Source organism: Dipodomys merriami, unplaced genomic scaffold (genome assembly GCF_024711535.1).
Source record: "Dipodomys merriami isolate MVZ:Mamm:240054 unplaced genomic scaffold, mDipMer1.0.p SCAF_4, whole genome shotgun sequence".
In the NCBI taxonomy this organism is placed as follows: domain Eukaryota; kingdom Metazoa; phylum Chordata; class Mammalia; order Rodentia; family Heteromyidae; genus Dipodomys; species Dipodomys merriami.
In genome coordinates, this window is record NW_027205603.1 from 81,996,284 (window position 1) to 82,015,729 (window position 19,446).

At 47.2% G+C, this 19,446-nt stretch overlaps 1 protein-coding gene across 6 annotated transcripts in view; it reads right to left on the minus strand.

Moving 5' to 3' along the window:
- Window positions 1–1,892: 1,892 nt before the first annotated feature.
- Window positions 1,893–19,446, minus strand: part of Mtss1 (MTSS I-BAR domain containing 1) — a 146,689-nt gene continuing 129,135 nt past the window's right edge. For 2 of the 6 annotated variants that reach the window (XM_069991377.1, XM_069991378.1), the window contains 9 exons: window positions 15,611–15,768; window positions 13,682–13,789; window positions 12,456–12,553; window positions 9,978–10,188; window positions 6,934–7,053; window positions 5,854–6,048; window positions 4,447–4,620; window positions 3,931–4,093; window positions 1,893–2,833 (listed from right to left, as the gene is read on the minus strand). In XM_069991377.1, coding sequence (XP_069847478.1) covers window positions 2,133–2,833; window positions 3,931–4,093; window positions 4,447–4,620; window positions 5,854–6,048; window positions 6,934–7,053; window positions 9,978–10,188; window positions 12,456–12,553; window positions 13,682–13,789; window positions 15,611–15,768 — 1,928 coding nt within the window. In that variant the 3' untranslated portion in view covers window positions 1,893–2,132. The remainder of the gene's footprint in view (window positions 2,834–3,930; window positions 4,094–4,446; window positions 4,621–5,853; window positions 6,049–6,933; window positions 7,054–9,977; window positions 10,189–12,455; window positions 12,554–13,681; window positions 13,790–15,610; window positions 15,769–19,446) is intronic. The other 4 variants (XM_069991379.1, XM_069991380.1, XM_069991381.1 and 1 more) reach the window with 4 other exon arrangements.

Below are 19,446 nucleotides of genomic sequence, written 5' to 3' on the forward strand. Positions count from 1 at the left end.
TAGAAGGGAGACACATCACGCAAGTGTTATTTATACAAGTGTAGAACGAAAACCTGCCCAGGAGAGGTCGACTCTCAGTACAGACTAGCAACTAAAACCACAGTAATTTACCTTTAGAAAGGATTTCTTTATTTTTCAGCTGTGACACTGCTTTTACAATATGCAAAAACACAAACAGAGCTACCCAAGGTGTTTTGTCACATTTCTTTCTACATTGGAATTGGCAACATTTTATATTAAATTTATTCAGATTATACTAACGTTTAAAAACTAAACGAGTGAGAAGCTGTACCAAGGTACAGTTACATCCATTTATTTCCAAGGTTTAAAATATCATTTTTATCTATTGTAATTACCTTGTAATGATTTCTGCATTTGCAGAAAGCATCTCGAGCATCATATGCACAATGCATCAGCTACTTTTAGTCATCAAGATTGGTGGGCTACACCACAGGCACTACTGCTGCTTCCAGTCTGCAGAAGGAGCTTGTTTTTCAAAGAAAAAAAGCTTAGTTTCTAATCATCATGCCTTTGCTTTAAAGCCGTAACATAAAATGTCCTTGAGCAATCACAGCAGTGTTAAATGTTAATATATAGAACAATGACTGTACAGAACATTACTCACATCCAATGTGGTTAAGTATTAAAGCATAAGATTATGTCACAAGATTAGCACCAACAGAAATCTGTAGGCATGGGGACCCACCTCGGTCTTCCTGGAGAGGCTTAGGCACAAATGTGCAGTCAGTTACCTCACTGCTAAAGGACTTGCTCCTTTATACAGCTGTCTCCAAATGTAGTCCCTTCAAGGCTACAAATCTCTGTTGACTTTAAGGGATGGGCATTATAACAAATTTAACTTCCAGTTAACAAATGTCAAATCCATTCCAAATAAACAGCCTAGAATACAAAAGGAAAAAAAAAAGACAGTATAGTGGTCAGATTCCCAGTGATAATAAATAAGTCCTCTTCAGTGTTTAGTAGGAAGCCAATTGACTGCCATCGATGGGAGGAAGATAAGAAAAACAAGCCCCAGATTGGTAAACACATTGGCAAACTGCTAGACTTAAGCTGGTTGTGAAATATACTTGGAGTTTCTTCAAAATAATCTGGGCTTCCCAAGCACCCAGCCTGCTGGGCACAGTTAAGTAAAAGGCATTTGTTCTAAGGATTCCCTGCTATCACTTTTTAAATGTTTTCATACTTTATAAATTGCCTTACCCTTTTAGATGCATTTGGACTCCATGGAAGTGAGTACATAGACTAGAAGCTAAGTGGGAAAGGATTCTCCATGTACCCGTGATGGCAGCATGCGTGGGACTGGAGTGGGTGCTGTGTGCAGTCAAGAGGAATGGTGGGAGAAAGGAAGTCCTTAAACACCCTACAGAAACAAACACTGCAATCCAGTATGGCTTATTCGGATGCATTTACCATGAAGCTACTAGAAATTCAACCTACCAGGCTACTCTTAAATGTAAAAACAGATCGGCTATGTTGACAGTGTGCCCCTCCCACAGCCCTCCCCCCCAACCCCCCCAAACCATCTACCATTTCCAGAGTTCTCTCTCAATATTGCTCATCAATGGTTCACTCCTGCATTTCCCAACCAGAACATAGTACATTTCACTGAGGATTTTTATCCCTTATCCATTTTGTTTGTACATTAAAATAACTTGATTTTGCTCCTAAACTAGACTACTACAATGCATCTACAAAAGCTTGCAGGGAGAAAAAAAAAAGTATAGTAATCCTTTTCTGAAATTAACTACTTTGTGGTTCCCTTCCCCCCCGCCCTCCCCACCATATGCATTTAAAATTTTACAAAGACTTATAAAAAAGTTAAATGGAATTTGGCACCTTCAGAAAAAATCAAAAGGGAAAAACTAAGATTCAAATGTGCAGAAAGAAAATGCTCAATATTTACAAATCAAAGATCAAAGTTATGTCAGTTACATGTGTTGCTTTTCATTCTTATCTAAAGATGTTGAATACTTTTCAAAAGAGCTGAATTCTGAGTTGCCTACAAAATTTTTGTTTGTTTGTTTGATTATACATTGGAATGGATTGAGACAAATTAGGTTTTATCAAAGAGTTTGTTCCCCGGGGCAGTATTTCCTGGGAGCCTAGGAGACCTAGGAGAGGCGTGGGGCTGATCGATCATTGGTTGTGGTCTTCTTCAGCTTCACACCCCTTCGGATGGCGTTCAGCATGTCTTCTCCTTGGGGAGCATCTCTCGGGCTCAGGTCTGCAGGGTCGCTCTCTGGACTCCGGCCTGGGGAGACAGTGGCACTCGGGGGATCCCGCTCCTGATCTTCAGCTTCACTCTCTGGAATCGCCTGTCTGTGCTCCTCCGGGATACTGGGCTTCGGGCCTGGAAGTGGAGGGTTGATGGAGGCTTGCCCACTCCACATGGAGGAGGGAATATTGGTAGTACCCGGGGAGCCCTCACCCACAGAAGGAGACTCGGGGCTGCGCTCACCCCGCTCCTCTGGCCCATCTGGCGTGGCTGGCAGGACCCCGGGCAGGTCTGGGACAGTGGGGGTTTTGACAGGGATCACTGGTGTTTTGATGGGGATGGGACCCGCTCCAATGGTCCCCCGGCGGACAGAAGGCTTGGTGGAAGGGGTCCGTCGGATGGTTGCAACCCCTGGGGTGACCATAGCAGGTCCTAGGGTGGTGGGAAGGCCAGCGGTGGAGGCTGGGCGCTTGGCTTGGAACATCCGCCTGTAGGACTGGCTGATGTCACTGTTTCTTGGAATGGTGGAGGATTTGTCAAAGTCCTGCTGCTCCGCCTCCTGGTCACCACTCACGGAGAAGTAATCGTAATCTGAAACTGAGTATAGCATCTGATTAGACAGATGCCAGGGAGCAGTTCCGTTCTGATTCTGTGCTGGGAGGAAAAAGGCACACAAGGCAGGGGTACACACACGTTCTCATCCTGGTCCCCCAACACTGCTGGAGTACTTCACCAAGAACTCCCCAGCAGGGACCTTTATTCATGTGTGTACCTGGCCACCTACCACAGCACAGAGCACTGTAATAGCCATGGAGAAGCTGTTAGGATGGAGAGAGGGTGTGAAACTGCCAGGCTGCAGCGAACCATCTCCCAAATGTCCAGGAGGAATGAGGGGGATGAAAGAGGAGAGGAATCTGTCCACATCCTCAGGGCTCAATGGGACATGAGAAACAAACCTCAAGTAGGCTAGCACTGCCTTAGCATCTCCCTGATAACTGGGTAGACTGAGGCTAGAAAAAGAATGGAGCTGGCTGGGTGTAGTGGCTCTGGACTGTACTCCTAGCGGGTGTGTGTGTTGGGGGGGGGGTGTGATTGAGAGGTTCAAGTTCAAGGCCAGCACAATCATAAGAGTTTGTGGATCTTCATCAATAAATAATAGAATCACAATCCAGACTGGCCTGGGCATAAAATGACACCCTATCTTGAAAATAAGCAAACCCAAAGAAGAGGTTAGGGACATGGCTCAAGTGGTAGAGTGTCCAAGTAGCAAGCATAGGACCTCCAATTCAAACTCAAAAAAAAAAAAAGCAAAACACCAGTGGAGCTACTGGCAGAATGTAGACTGAAAATTAAAAAGCAAAGTCTAAAGTGCTTTTCACAGAATGTCAAAACAAAAATGAAGGTGTTATAAATGGCAGATGTCCCTAAGCTCATTTCAGAACCACCATGCAACCCTGGTGAACATGAGAAAAGGGGCTAAAATCCAGGCCCCTTCTCCTGAGGCAGTTTCCTGACCACTCCAATCACCTCTCCAAAGCATTCCCAGATGACCCAACAGTCCTGAAGCCATTCTGCCGGCCAGGGGCAGGGCTGTGTTTAGAATGGCTGCTGGCTTGCGGCTGCCTACAGGGGTAAGGAGTGGAGGGGAGGGGGGGGCTGCCTGTGATCCCAACTGCCAGGCTGGGCATCCGCACCTTGGGAGGGAATGGTGTCCTCGGAGCAGCATGGGGTGGTCGTCTGCGTGCTGTAGCCGCTGGAGCACTGCAGCGAGTCCCGGCTGCTCCTCTGAGTGTCCAGCTGCAGGCCCCGCGACAGGGCAAGCGCCAGCTCCTCACACGCTTCCATCTCCTCACCAGGCTGCAGGGTGGAGGAGAGAGAGGGACAGGACATGAGAGCTGGGAAACCTCACACCACGGCCTCAGCTGTCCACACACGGCTCTGGGTTGGGGTCCTGCTATCACTCTTGTTCTGGTCCTGCAAAATTGATACCTCTGTAGGCCTGGAGCACTACTGACTTGCTTATATCCTATCTGGGTTCTAGAAAGTTCTGCCTGTCTGATTCCCATACAAAGCTTTTCCCTGGAGGACTTCTGAGTAAGAAGTCCAGTCCAGCTCCCCTAAGCTGTAAGCTGGGCCCCCAGTATCTGGCCAGCAGCCCCCCTCCGCCAGGCTAGGTGGATCCAACGAGTAAAAAAGAACAAGAGTGTCACCCTAGTGGCCGCCGACACGGTCATGCTACGTGGTCTCTGCGCTTCCTCCACAGCTGCCGCTGGGCCTCCTGCAGTAGAGGGTCCTCCCCCGCTGGGGTCCGGCTCCCGCTTCTCTTTGCGCCGCTGGAGGGTATTCACCATTGGCTGGTCATAGGGTCCTGGCTTAGCCCAGTCCTAAGCAGAACAGTGCAGTCAGGAGCCCAAGCCCTGTCCCCGAGCTCCCCTCAAACAGCTGCCCACAGAAGGCAGCTGGTCCTTGGGGATGCCCACAGCCCCTCTTTACCCACCCACGACCGCCACCCAGTCCAAAAGGCAGGAATGGAATGCCCTCTGGGGGGCCCTAGGGGCCTCTCTTTTTCTCATCTCCCCAAAGATGAAAAACCCTCAACGATCAGGCTGGTAACAAGAGTGGCTTAGTCAACAGCTACGTAACAGGTGGCTAAGGCAGCCACCAAGGGAGAGCTGTCCCTAGGGGCCAGGCCTGGCCTGTGTGGAAACCCGAACCATCTCACGAGCAACCGGAATGACTGTGATGGTAGGAAGGCCGCCAGGGCCAGCTGAGCAACGTCAGCCACTCCCTACAGCTGACTCCACCTTTGAGAAAGTGAGCATCAAGAGGCAGGCTAGAGGCCTGGGGCAGGAAGGGAGAGCTCCCGGGGTCCTGCCCAGACTCTGAAGGGATCTGAGCAAGTCAAACCCGGCTCTGAAGGCTCTGAATGCTGGAAACCTAGTGGCCCACTTCGCAAATTAGGGTCCTCTCAAATGAAGCAGAAGAGCCCCAGGGCATCAACAGAACTCACTAGGAGAGCATTTGAAAACTGTTTTGATAGGAAAGCCAGCATGTTTCAACATAAAGTTAGCAAAATAAAAAAAGAAAGTCTTCCTATCCTTTCAGGAGAAAACAGGACAGTCCATTTACATATTGGGCTGTGATTCTGTGACACCTCCCCCTTCCCCCCCCCCCAGCAGAAGACTTACTGGAGGACAAGTCTGAGCTGCATGGCTGAGTAGAACACTCTAGACTCTTAGATAAAACTAACCAGCCAGGAGGCCCAGACGAAGAAACCCAGCAGGCTTCATCCAATCCTTCCAGGAAGAAGTGGGGGGGGGGGGGAGCTTCCCTGGGAGCTCAGACTCCCTCCCTGCAAGGCAGGGGGGATCTGGAGCTCAAACAGAAGAAAAACTTCCCGGTCTCCACTCCATGTGGAAACCACCATGTCGGAGCTACAAGCTACTTTTTGGCTTCTTCAGTGGGAATTTACTGAGGGAGAGGAGTTATGGAGAAGAAGGCAGAGTGTGAAAGGAGGTGGAGGGAAGAGTCCAAGGGAACACGGCGGAACAGAAGAGGGGTGAGCAGAGAGGCAATGAAGGGCAGAGAAGGGGGAGGGAGGGAGGAGAGACACAAACCTTCCAGCTAGGGATCTGAGATGACGGGAACATGCCGGGCCCAATGGTGTAATAATGAGCGCAGTCTGGAAGGTGGAGAGAGGTGACCCGAGGGAGCAGACGGGAGGCAGGCAGGCAATGGGGGAAAGCGCCTGCACCCACGGGCCCTATATGGGACTCACTTGATAAACTAAAGTGAGAAAACCCATTAGACAACTGGAAACGAAACAAACAAAAAGGGGGAAGAAAAGGAAAAAAAATTAATACAACAGGATGAGTGTGGAGACATAAGATGGCATTGACATTTGGGGTGAGGGGGTGGGGGGAACCCCTGAATAGTCACAAAGGAAACAAACGCTGGGGCTCTGATCGGAGATGGTCCATGATGCACGAGAAAAAAGCTGGAGTACAAAGAATGCACACAGACTTCGCACCAAGTAGAGAGTCTGTCGCTGTCTGACCTGTGCTTTAGGAGAGTTTAGACACAGACCAGCAGCCTCGGTTTTTGCAGTGTTTCTTGGTGGCTTTTTTTTTTTCTTGCATTATTTCCCAAAGCATAATTTTACGGTGATAGGAATCTGCATGTTTTGTTGTGCAAATTAAAAAATTCAGAAGCTTCTCAGAATGAATCGGTTTGCCCTAGTTTCATCAAATGAAGCTTCTTCAAATGAACGGGCTCACCCAAAATCATTACACCGTTTAGAAGCAGATTCCAATCAAGGGTAGGGGTGGTGGTTGCAAACTAAAAGGCAGATAAAGCACACAGCTTCTAACACAAGTGAAATGTCACATCCAACAGTCTTGTGGGACACTTGGGAAGGGAAAGGGAGAATGGATCTGTTCTGGAAGAAGCCTTCACACCTCCACGTTCCCCGTACCCCTTCCTCTCCCTCGGTTTAAATACCCAGGCCACTGTTTACCAGCCAGAAGCTCATTCAAGAAAAAGCCCTCATGTGGCCCATTTCCACCCTCTGTCTTTCATCTAGGCGATTCTGAGTTTCCACACTCCTATGGCTATGACGGCCCACGGTGTGGGCAGCAGGAGAGGGGAGGGGAGAGCAGCAGTGGCCCAGGAGGCTGCGAGCCCTGCTGATCCGTCACCTTCTCTGTGGACACCCAGGCGCCCATGGTGGAGCCTGAGCTGACAGAGGTGGGGGAGCTGCACTCGCTCACTGACTGGCAGGTTTCGGAGGCTTCAGAGGAGGCCGAGCTGGATGAGTTCTGCAGCAGGGGAGGAGCACACGAGGGGACCAACAAACCAAACCACACACCACCAAAAATCATCATAAATTAAAAAAAAAGGATGGGGGAGGGAAGGGCATGCAGGGGGGGGGAGGGAGGGGTGACAGACATATACACAGAAGAAGGGAAGGATGAGAGAAGCAGAGGGTTAGGGTTATTTTGTCCCAACGTTGTATGCACACAGAGCTTCCAAGCCCTTGAAAAGCATGAACTCCACAAGCCCTAGACCACTGGACTGTACATGCCCAGGATATTGTGTGTGCTTGGCACAGAAGCGTCTTCTCAAGGCCCTGCTACCTGTTCATATGCTGCAAGCTGGCTACCAGGGAGGCTGGCCTGTCCTGTCTCTTACATGTGCAAGTATTTTAGGAATTGCACGAAGCTCAGATCGGGCATCTGCTGCCCATCTATCTAGACTGGCTAGAGTTTCACGTGCAGCCTCTTAGCCTCTCCAGACTTGAAAGGCACATATGAGGGGCTACTGCTGGAGTGTTGTGGGAATTGGGGACAGCATCCTTGTGGTTAGTGAAGTGCTTCTGATGGCCAGTAGAGGGCAGGGTGAAGCCTCTGGAGAGGCCCAAGTAGAGAAACTTGCCCAGCTAGCTGCTGGGTACCACACCCTGGTCCCCTCAGTCTCCTGATGGTGGGTGGGTAGGGCTTATGGGATTGGCTTCCTGGCATTCGGCCAATTAGGAATCATGACATCTTGCCTTTCTAGTCCTGGACCTGGTATGTTCCACAGGGGATAAGCACCAATGACTATTTTCTGGTAATCTGGGTCTCCTGACTGCCACTCTGAGCACCCAGACACTTGTTTTCTGCTTGTCATTGAAACCTCTGGCTTCAGCCCCGTCTGGTTTAATAAGCTTGGCCCCTCTGTGCTGAGATTTCCCTGTAAGTGTTTCCAGGTCGACTGGCAAGGAGGCCAAGTCTCTGTTCTTATTCCTTTTATAAACCACAGCAGAAACCAACCACCATTTAGCTCCCCATCCTGCAGACATGGAACAAAGCACTCAACACTGCAAAGACAGGAGACAAGCAGATGGCCATCTTCGCTGGCCCCTGAGCTTGGTGTTTGCTGAGTGGCCTGGGATCTGTAGTTGGAGGATTTGGATATAAGTTCAATTTCTGCCACTTCCTGGTTAAGGACCTGTGGTCTACACACTCCTACAGTGATCAAGAGTATCGAAGTACGTAATTTTTCTGCATTCAGGAGGTGACACCTATCGGCTAATACTGATCTGTACAATTGCTTCCATTTCCCCTCTACCGTATGGCTATAGGTAGCGATGTCTTTTTTTGGTGGGGTAAAGGGTAATACTGGGGATTGAGTTTAGGGACTCATGCTTCCTAGGCTAGGGTTCTACCGCTTGAGTCACACCCCAAGTCCTTTTGCTTTGAGTTTGCTGTACTTTTGCCCAGGCCAGCCTCATTCTATAGTTCTCCTAATTACACTTACTGAGTACCTGGGATTATAGGCACTCTTCACAACACACAACCCTGCAGTATCTATCTATCTATATCTATATCTATTATCTATATCTATAATTTGTTATTAAATTCTGCAGCATCCCTGAGCTTATTAAAACTATCCTAGGCCTAGGGATATCATTCGGTGGTAGAGCATTTGTCTAGAATGTGAGAATTCCTAATGTTCCATCTCAAGCACCAACACAAATAAAACCAAAACTGCCCTAGAGATGCTAGACAAGCAGACGCAAGCCCATAGAGGTTGAAAAACCCTAAGTTGCCACCTTCTGCTTCCGCCACATTAATGGAGGAGGAAGTCTCATTCAGGGCATGTACGCAGGATATGGAGATGCACGTATGATGTGGATAGGAAGGTCAGCGCGCTTTTCTTTGTCAGAAAGGGGTGTCAGTACTCTCTACTAGGTTAATCTGCAGTCCATTAAAAGCACACACATACAATTTACACTGCACACTCGAGCGGCCTTTGAACAAATGACAGTCCGGCTCTCCTTCAGACCCTATCTGCACTCTGCTTGCGAGCCAGAAGATCGTTTAGTGAAGCACATTAACAGGAGACAGAGCCCGGCCAAAGCACCTCCACAGGGGCAAGCACATCAGAACTAGAGTGGCAGCATCTGGTTCAGAGCACTTCTGTGGGAAATTGAGTCTCTAAGGAAGAGTGGGAGGGGTCACAGTCCCCTAGCTGGCTGAGCAGTGCTGAAGAGCTCTTAAACTGGGAACCTCTGGGCTCATATTAGGGGACAACAGGATGCTCTGGTTCCCCACCAGGGGGCACCATGGAGCACGCTAGTTGATGGCACCACACGTTCCAGCACTATGGTGCTCTTTTTACTACGTGTTAAGAAGGGATGATAGGTGCACTGGTATTAAGGAAAAGATCGGCTGGCAAGACACATGCTGATACTCATAAGGTCATCCGATGCCCTGCCCAGCCTTTGCCTCCTGGAGTAACTGCAGCACTGTGCTGGACTGGAAAGACCTAAACCAACTGTGAATGGAGAGAGGGCCTATCTCCCCTTCTCTCCAGGATCCAAGTGCCAACAGCGGTATCTGCAGGGGCTCATTCAGCACTCCCTGACGGGGACCTGAGGGTGTTGGGAAAGGGTGCTGAGTTGGTCTTCAGGGACGGGATCTCAGCCATTCAAGGAGAACCTGAGTACAGGGCAGCAGGGGCGCCTTATCACCACATCCCGCCGGCCGGACGGCCGCCGGCCCTCCTCCGGACAGTTGACTTCTGTGGGAAAACTCCCCAAAACGCAAACAGTCCCACCGTGGTTTGGATCAATGCCCAGCTATCCCTCCCCCTGAGGAACACCTCCGAAGATGAAGGTTAAGCCAGAGGTCTCCGGAGTGAGAGCGCAGGGGGGTGACATGCCCGGGCCCTGCACTGAGGGACATCAGGGCACCCGTACCTGGTTGGTGGCCTCGGGTGGCATAGGGGAGGGCGACTTGGACTGGAAGGCGTCCTGGGAGATGAATCCTGAGTCGTGCGAGGAGACGCTGGACAGCCGCACGGGCGCCTGCTGGGCCAGGTTGGAGCTGCGGTAGCGGTAGTGTGAGCTGGGCGAATGCGAGTGGGAGCCGCTGGATCGGGAGTCACTGCTGTTGACACTGTTCAGGCTGCTGTGGGGGGGCAAGCGCAGGGTGGCAGGCATGGAGGGGAGGGGAGGAGGGGAGGGAAGGAGGGGAAGGGAGAGGAAGGGAGGGGAGAGGAGAGGAGGGGGAGGGGAGAGAAAGGGAGGAGAGGGGAGGGGAAGGGAGGGAGTAGTGGAAAGGAAGAGGGGATGGTCAGCAAGGAACAGAGTGAGGAAAGCACATCACATCGTGTCATCAGCTCTCTGCCCTGGAGAAGCAGCACAAACATCAGACTGGACTATGTTTGCAAAACACCAAATCCTTACAATGCTCAGTGAAACATTTTCAGGTAAGCAATGGGAGACCAGGTCTTGGGGTGTTCAAATTAACCGTCTTCAGGACGGAAGCTGATGATTCAAAAAAGTCACTGGTCCCCACCCTTGCCACGTGGCCCACTAGGAAGCTGGGAGCCTGGCATCTGTGGCAGCAGAGGCGGGGCTAACCGCATCTCATCCGCCTGCAGAAAGCCTCACCCTGGAGCAGCACCTACTAAGACTTCAGCCAATGTCCCCAGAGGGACCATGTGGATGCAGAAGACCAACTGAACACAGCCAATCAGTACTTATGGACTCCCTGAGATAGGCTGTTTGTTCTAGCCTAGCCTGGGGAAGACCTTGGTAAAGAACATCAGCCCATCAACTTGGTTCATTGCTTCCAAATGCCTTGTGCCTTGACCACCACGATGCCTTCAGTAAGGAAAGGTAATCAATGCTAAGCCCTTTGCCTCTGAGATGAAATGGTAAAGGTGACACACACACTCCCTGCGGGTGAGCATTCTGCCTGCATCCCACCAGCCGTTGCCAGAATGCTATGCGTTCTGCGTAATAACTCAAGTGATTTAAACAAACCAGGTCTGTGGAAGCTGGATTTGGAAGTGTATAGTTTTCGGCTCTCAGTCCTGCAAGACACCCTATTTTGCAGCTAATGAGGTTGTGGAGCACGGTCCAGACCACAGGAAGGTTGTTCACACACACACAGGAGAATATGGAGGGAACCACTGCTGTGGGGGTAAATGCTATGACTTCAGGGGCCTGCTAAACAAGCCAGCTCATGTCAGTGTGCACCCTGATTTCTATTCCCACTAAGACTAAGAGGAAGGAAAAATACCATGCGATGTGTTTCACACTCAGGAGACACACTTTCCTTGGTTATTAAGAAAACAATCTCAGAATGTAGCGCTGCCTCTGTCTCTCTTCAGAAACGCACAGAGCCCATGAGAGATGAGACAACTCCAAGGCATTGTTTGGGCAAGCACAGGTACAATGCTGCCATGAGTTTACTGAGCATGCTTGCGGGTGAAATGAAACACACTGGGATATCAGAGACCGATCCACACACGGACTGAGCAAAGCAACCAGCTCCTTCCTCCCAGTGCTGATTCACAGGAAGTGGACTTTCATTTGGCTTTGAAAAGTCAAGTAAGATATGAAAAACAGGTGTCCTACACCAGAAAAGATAAGTGAAATATGGATTTGTTTTCATCATTCAAGAAGAGAATATACTTTCCTGGTCAGCAAGTCAAGAACTGCCACCTAATAAAACCACTAGCTAATAAGGGTCTTGCAGGTGGCAGGCCTATTCTAAAAGGCTTCTGTACCCACAGGTAACAGGACTAGTTAGCAGAAAGTGGTGATGGACTTTCAAAAGCCCTCCATTTAGTTTACAAAACTTTGAGATAACAATACTAGGAGAAAGGAGGGCATACAACCATTGTTATTTCTTTGCATTTGCTCAGACAAGAGTAAAATAGACTTACTTAAGAGTCAACCTTGAGTTAGAAATGTAAGTCAGTTGTAGAGTACTTGTCAAAGATATATAGGCCTTGGGTTTGATTCCTTGCAAAACACACACACACACACACACACACACACACACACACACACACACACACACACACACACACACACACACACACACACACACACACGCACACACACACACTCATATAAAGAAAAAAAATCAACTTTGGTCTACCTTCTTTAATTCTTATCATTTTTAAACTGCTAAATAGGAACATCAAATGTAGTGTTACAAGACTGGAAAATTCCTGTAACATATACTGCAAGTGATAGCCACCTGGTCTGGATACTGAAGAATGGGACCCAAACCACAGGTATTTTTTCAGTGGGTCTCCTGGTCACTTCTTGTTTGCAACAAGTCCTTCTCAGAGAGAAAGACAGATTTCACTGCTCACATTTAGGACAAAGAAAAATAACCTGGCCCCGATAGCAAGAGCACACGCTGGCTTCACTTACCTGCAGACGCTTGATTTTCTGGACATGGTAGTACTGGGGGAAGAAGGTGGCGTCTGATAGGACCAACTGTAATCAGAGCCTTTCAAGTCCAGAATCACCTGAGGGGACAGAGCCAGCTGGGTAAGCAATCTCCACAGCTACCTGGACATCCAAAGCTGCCCTCGTGGGGTAAAAATCAGAAGAAAATGCTACTTCTTTTAAATTGAGAAACCCATACTACCCAATCCATCCTTGAAATCCTTTCTGTGAGACCAGCAAAAGTAATTAATAGAGGGAAGAGAGGGAAAAGAAAAATCATAAAACATCAATGGGGAGACAGAGGGGAGGGAGAGACAGAGGGAGGGATGGAAAATATGAATATATTTTCTGTGTGCTGGTAATGAGGTTTAAACTTAGAACCTCATCTTCTTGTTTGGATTTCCTGTTCAGGGCTGGAGCTCTACCACTTGAGCCACACCTCCACTTCTATAGGAGAATGAATTATAATGTCCAAGTAACTACTCACAGGACCTATTTGTAGGATTTTGTAGGATTCTGCAGGATTTTCACCTTGTAATATCATAAAGGCAGTAATGGTTTATGGACTCCTTAAACTTGCACTCAAAAACACTTGATGTTCAATGGTTACTTCTGCCCTATTTGGCCAGGGTTAGAAACCTGACAACCTGACTGGATCAAGTCATTTTTTTCCACAAATTGTTTTTGCGCCTGTACCCTGTGCTGAATAAAGAGCCACTTGAGTGTAAACTGTAAGGTCCACGTCTCCTTCACAGAAGAGGAGCTCCACCAGAGTCTACTTATTGAGTGAATGCACACTCTGCTCTTCAAGAAGCAATTTCATAGAACACACCACTTCAAAACTTATCTTCTGAGCAGTCTAAAAAGAAAAAGGCATTGTATACAAAAGGCTGAAGCCAGCCTGTGATTTTCTCAAACATGTCTCTTCCAACCAGATACAGAACTAATGTCACACTAAATAAATAAAGAAAGAAATATTAACAAAGATGAACTGAGGTAATGGAAGTCTATGTGGAGAGCTCAGAACGAGGCCTGACACACAACCCAGGTGTTGTATAATGACTGATTATGATCACCATACATTATAATGTCAAGGTCACCTTGAAATAGATAGGAGTTAAGATGTGACAGGTGCCACAGAGAATACTCTGAGCCTTGAAATTTCATCTCTTTGGTTTGGTCCCGAGTGCTCGCTCCACAGCTCTTACCTGTTCACTGGAAGAGGGCAGTTTGTGAGGGTCCATGGTCAGGCTCTTTAGATCTTCTGATATGGTCTGCAGGTGGGTGATTTCCCCTAGCATTGAGATTTCTTCTTCCTTAAGGAAAGTAATTGATGACATTATTGTTATGAGTGATTCTCACTTCCTTGTCATGTTCCAACCACTTTAATTAGGGTCACTGGTAACTGCACAACATGTCCACCTTTGGAAGTGTGGGATGGGGGGGGGGAATCTGCTGAAGGTCCACTGAAATACAAAGGAAAAAGAAGCTGGGCACTGTGGCTCACACCTTTAATCCTAGCTACTCAGGAGGCTAGGATCATGGTCCAAAGCCAGCCTAGAAAGAAAAACCTGCAACACTTGTGAACTCCAATTAATCATCAAAAAGCCAGAAATGGAGTTGTGGTTCAAGTTGTCAAATGCCAGCTTTTTTTTTGTTGGTCCTGGGCCTTGAACTCTGGGCCTGGGCCTGAACACTGGGCCTGAGCTCTTTTTGCTTAAGACTAGTACTCTACCCTTGAGACACAGAGCCACTTCTGTTTTTTTCTGTCATTTAGTTGGAGATAAGAGTCTGATGGACTGCCTGGACTGGCTTCAAACTGTGATCCTCACAACTCAGCCTCCTGAGTAACTAGGATTATAGGCATGAGCCACGGGTGCCTGGGCTAGAGTACCAGCTCTGAATGAAAAAGCTAAAAGAGAGCACACAGGCCCTGAATTCAAGCCCTAGTACTAGTGGGGGAGGGGGGGAAATAACAAAAAAAAAATTCAGTCATCATCACAGAGTGACGTGACAAGGAAGGAGCCTGGGGTCCTCACTGAAGTGCCAGACTTCCAGACGAGCTGGGATCAGGCCCTCAACACGGGCTGTCTCGTAGCATCACATAGCACAGTCCCTTCCACAGGCCTAAGAGTCAATGCCTAATATGATCTGGGGCTATTTGGGTCTAAATGTTTGTGACAGTACATGTGTGTCCAATAGACGTTAACTGTCCTCTGCCCCATTTTGTTTTTGTTTTAGTCCCCCACACCCCACAATCTTAACAGAAGAAAGGTGGGAATGGAAACATTTTGGTCACCTTCTTTTTGGTCACCTTCCCAAAGTGCTCAGCTGGGACTGTGGCTGGGCAAGAATGGTCCAGAGAAAACTTTTACATTCGGGGGTGGGGGGGTGGGGTGGGGGGGGACAACTCACATTTAGAGATTTTTGCCAGGGCTGGGAAATGCAGGCCAGCAACCTGATCATTGCTCCAAAAATGCCAGCTACACAAGTTTTCCATTGCAGCATGTGTACAACTTACTTAAAAACTAAATTTGATATGACTAAAGATACTTTTTAAAACTTGAAATAAAAATAATAACTCTGAATTGATTCAGTGAGGCTCTTCTAATTGTTTTACTTAGCCTGGAAGTCTCAAAAAAAAAAAATCACCTAGGGGGCTGGGAAGGTGGCTCAGTGGTAGAGCGCTTGCCTTGCATGCATGAGGTTCTGGGTTCAATTCCTCAACACCACACAAGCAAAAAGAAAAAAGTCAGAAGTGGTGCTGTGGCTCAAGTGGTAGAGCGCTAGCCTTGAGCTGAAGAGCTGAGGGACAGTGCCCAGGCCCAGAGTTCAGGCCCCACGACTGGACCCAAAAAAAAAAAAAAAATCACCTGGCACTCTGTTAGGCCTTCTTGACTCTGTTGTTTACACAAGTCAATCACTGTATCTGGGGCTGAGACCCGTGAACAGGAATGCACGCTTCTGCCTGACATCAGCACCTTGCAGGCAAGCGCTGTTCTACAGATGCAACTCCTCCAGCACCATTCTGACACCACAGACTCTCAATGCCTCAGTGATAGCTACACACATGGAGGATGGAAGTCCCGCCCCCTCTGCACAGAAGTTCACGTTTCTGGAGCTCTGCATCCACTTACTATCACTGGCCGCAGCATGGAGATGAAGGTGCAGAACCGACCTCGCTCTTCAATCAGTGCCTTGCGGACAGCCTGCTTTTCTGTCTCTTCCAACAGGAGATATTTATCATTGACGTCTTGGAGAGCACTGTCCAACTGAGGCTGGATGTCCCCTCTCCCTGCAGATGAAACAAAGCCACAAGGGGGGGCGCGTGCTGAAATATCTGTTTCTGGAATAAACACTCGTCTTCCCTGGGGGCCTTGTTGGATCATTTTCCAGGATTTTAAAAATTATCCCAAAAGATTCAAAGTGCCCATTTCCCTAGGATCAGAATACGGATCCAGTTTCCAACACTTAAACGGTACATTTTTGTAGTTTATTCATGACAAGAGGACTCTCCTGGGGCCGCCCTCTGACTCATCGCCTCTTATGTCCACACAGCCTTCTGCCAACCCAGCCTTGGGACGCACAGCCAGTGCTGCTATTTCCTTTACAACATCCTGAAGAGGCCAAGGATGGAGGAACAAGGTGGGATCCTGTGGATGTTTCCAAAAATGAACACAAGCTGGCTTTACCGGTCAACCTCAATGAAGGAGCCTTGGTTGGAGAAGGTTCTATCCCTGAAAACAAACGTGAGATATCTGCTCCTTGGCTCTGTGGGTGCTGAAAATCCTTGGAAGGTCACTAAACTATCTCAAGTACTCTTCTAGAGAACAAGCCCTGTGACAAAAGACTTATAGTCAGGTCTCCACTGGTGACAAAACAATGGTGGAAAGTACATCAAGCTTATTGTTTACCCACCTGGCCATGTCTACAGACCCTAGTTATACAGGATGTTAACCTTTCTAACAATGCTGGGACATGAGGAGCAAGTTATCTGTGTAAATAAAGTTTTATTAGAACACAGCCATGTGCATGGCAGAGTAAAGTGTGTTGACTCAGACAGAGTGTGTGGATTTAAGACCAAGCTTATTTGTTCCTTTGCAAAAGTGTGTTGCACTTGAAAATAAACATGGGTGAATAGGCACTGTGTCTAAGGGAGTAGTTACAGCAAAGCTCATCTGTAGGGGTACAACTCGGGGGCAGGGTCCCCTCTTGAGCTTCTATGCTTGGCTCCCTCTGAAGGGAGCTAGAGAAAGTTTCTAAACCCCTTCAGGACAGTGTTTTCACCTTTCCCTGAATAGCTTCCATAACAATGCTGTGCTTGAGAAACATCTGTATAATAATGTCTAACACACACTGCCTTAGCCAGTAAATATAGTATGTGCAACGTTGTATGTTACACAAGTCTCCCTATTCCAGGTGAATGGTAAACGTATGATGTAATTCTAAATAATATATAGTATCTAATGCCATAGAAGAATTTTTTTTCTGTCAGTATAAGCGATTTAACTTGGGGCTTCCTGATTCCAAGGCAAGTGCAACCAGAGGCTTGAACTCAGGGAGGGCCTGGGCACTATCCTGGAACTTATTTTGCTTAAGGCTAGCACTCTGTGTACCACTTGAGCAACAGCTCCAGTTGTTTATTAGAGATAAGAGTCTCACACATTCCTGCCCAGAATGGCTTTGAACCACAACCCCTCCTTCGTAGGTAGGATTACAGGCCTGAGCCAACAGTGCCCAGCTTGTGTGAGATAGGGTCTTGTTTTAAGCCTAGACTGGCTCAGACTGCAATCCTACTGTTCACACTCCCACTCTTCACAGGAATGACAGGTATGCACGAGATAATGGCTGACATGGAGTCTTACAAATATCTTTGTCCATGCCAACTTGAAACTTCAGTCCTTCGATCTGCCCCCCCCCCTCCACATACACACACTAAGTAGGGAAGAGTACAGGCTTGATACCCAGCCACCAAAGAATTTCACCAAACAGTTATGTAAGAAATCTACTGGCAAAGTTTCTGCCTATGTTGAGGCAGTTCACTCAGCACCCAGAGACTCCCCCACCCCTGACACATATCCCACACGCTCCTCCATCATTTTTCTTCAACTTCTTTGTAAAGGACTTTGGGGAAATCATTCCTATACATTAACTGGGCCACCAGAACCACTGGCTTTAATGTTTTTAGTGGACAGAAACCTTGAAAACACATTCTTGGATTCTCTCCCAGCATTTCCCAGGAGGCAAGCACTCTTGTGAAATGTCACCCACCTGTGTGGGTGACACAGGGAAGGCTAGGCCATCACCAGGCATATGAAAATTGAGGATTTTTTCTTCATCTATTTTTAAATGATGGCTGTGCAATAGAACCCACCTAAACTGAAGATATCCAAAATAATCCCAATGGTTACAAAGTTCAGAATGCTGTAAACTAGTCACTCTTTATTTGCAATCTGTAAAACTGTGGCCAATTACACTGGATGTGGCCTCACTGGCTGAGGCCCCAGGGCTCAGGTTCAGCCTCTTCTGTTCTGTCCTAACAGCAAATTAGGAAGGGCTACAAATCAAACCAGGACAGACAGACAGACAAACATAGATAGATAGATAGATAGATAGATAGATAGATAGATAGATAGATAGATAGATAGATAGATAGATAGATGATAGATTTGTACTTTCTTTTGTTTTTGAGACAAGGCCTCCTAGTTCAAGCAGGCATTAAGTCACTGTAGTCTAAACTGGCTACAAGTTCCTCTTGCCTCACCTTCCTAAATTCTGGGATTGCAGGCATGGATCACCATACCTGGCTTCAGAAGTTATTTACTTCAGTAAAGGAGCACAGAGGGAAGCAGGGAGAGACAGATTTAAACACATAATGTTTGAATATGCTTGAATATGCATTTTATAAGAGGATAGCCATAAGCAATGGGAAAGTTTTGTATCTCTTTCACAAGTTACAGACATCTCTCAACTTGTAATTAACCAAGAGTTTTGTGTCAGGTGCAGGAGATACACATGTATAATTTCAGCACTTGGGAGGCTGAAGTTGGAGGCTCTTGAGTTCTAGACCAGGCTGGGCTACATAGTGAGATCCTGTCTAAATAAATAAGAATAAATAATATATCTACATTAAAGATGTATCTACATAGGAAATCAAAGTGAATGTGTTATCTAATTTGCTAAGTATAGAGCTATATTAGTCTATGATTATAGCAGTTATTTCAAAGATGCATTATGTTATAATTAAAGAACTTCAAACCGTAGTATCCAAAAATACATAGAAGCTGTAAAGAGTGTTCTAATTCTGGTTCTAGTGAGAATATTCCCATTGAAGAATCTAATCTAAAAACACAATGATTATTTCTTAAACTCATTCACACAACATATAATTATATTTATTAAAAAAACAACTTCAGAAGAAATTATTTTCTGTCCTAATTATATGTATTATTGTTTTAAAGATGTTGCCATGTTTGGGGACCACAAATCCCCAACTGTATTGGTCCTAGTTTAATAAGAATTATCTCTCTAAAGAGTGACATTAATCAAGATGCACTGTACTTAGAAGTCAATTTGTTGAATGGTAACTCTTGAACAATTAAAGGATGTGTGGCGGGGGGGGGGTGGTCTTGAACTCTGGGCCTGGGCGCTGTCCCTCAGCTCTTCAGCTCAAGATGAGAATTCTACCACTTGAGCCACAGCACCACTCCAGGTTTCTGGTGGTTTATTGGAGATAACAGTCTCATGGACTTTCTTGCTTGGGCTGGCTTTGAACCGTGATCCTCAGATCTTAGCCTCCTGAGTAGTTAGGATTATAGGCACGAGCCACCGGTGCCCAGCAAGGGTAATTTTTAAAACACACATTTTTATTTTTAAAAAGTGTTGCCTCTCAGTATTTCCAGAGGATTGGTTCTAAAGCCTCCATAAATACCCACAAGTTCCTTCTATAAAATGTCAAGCTTGAATATAACCA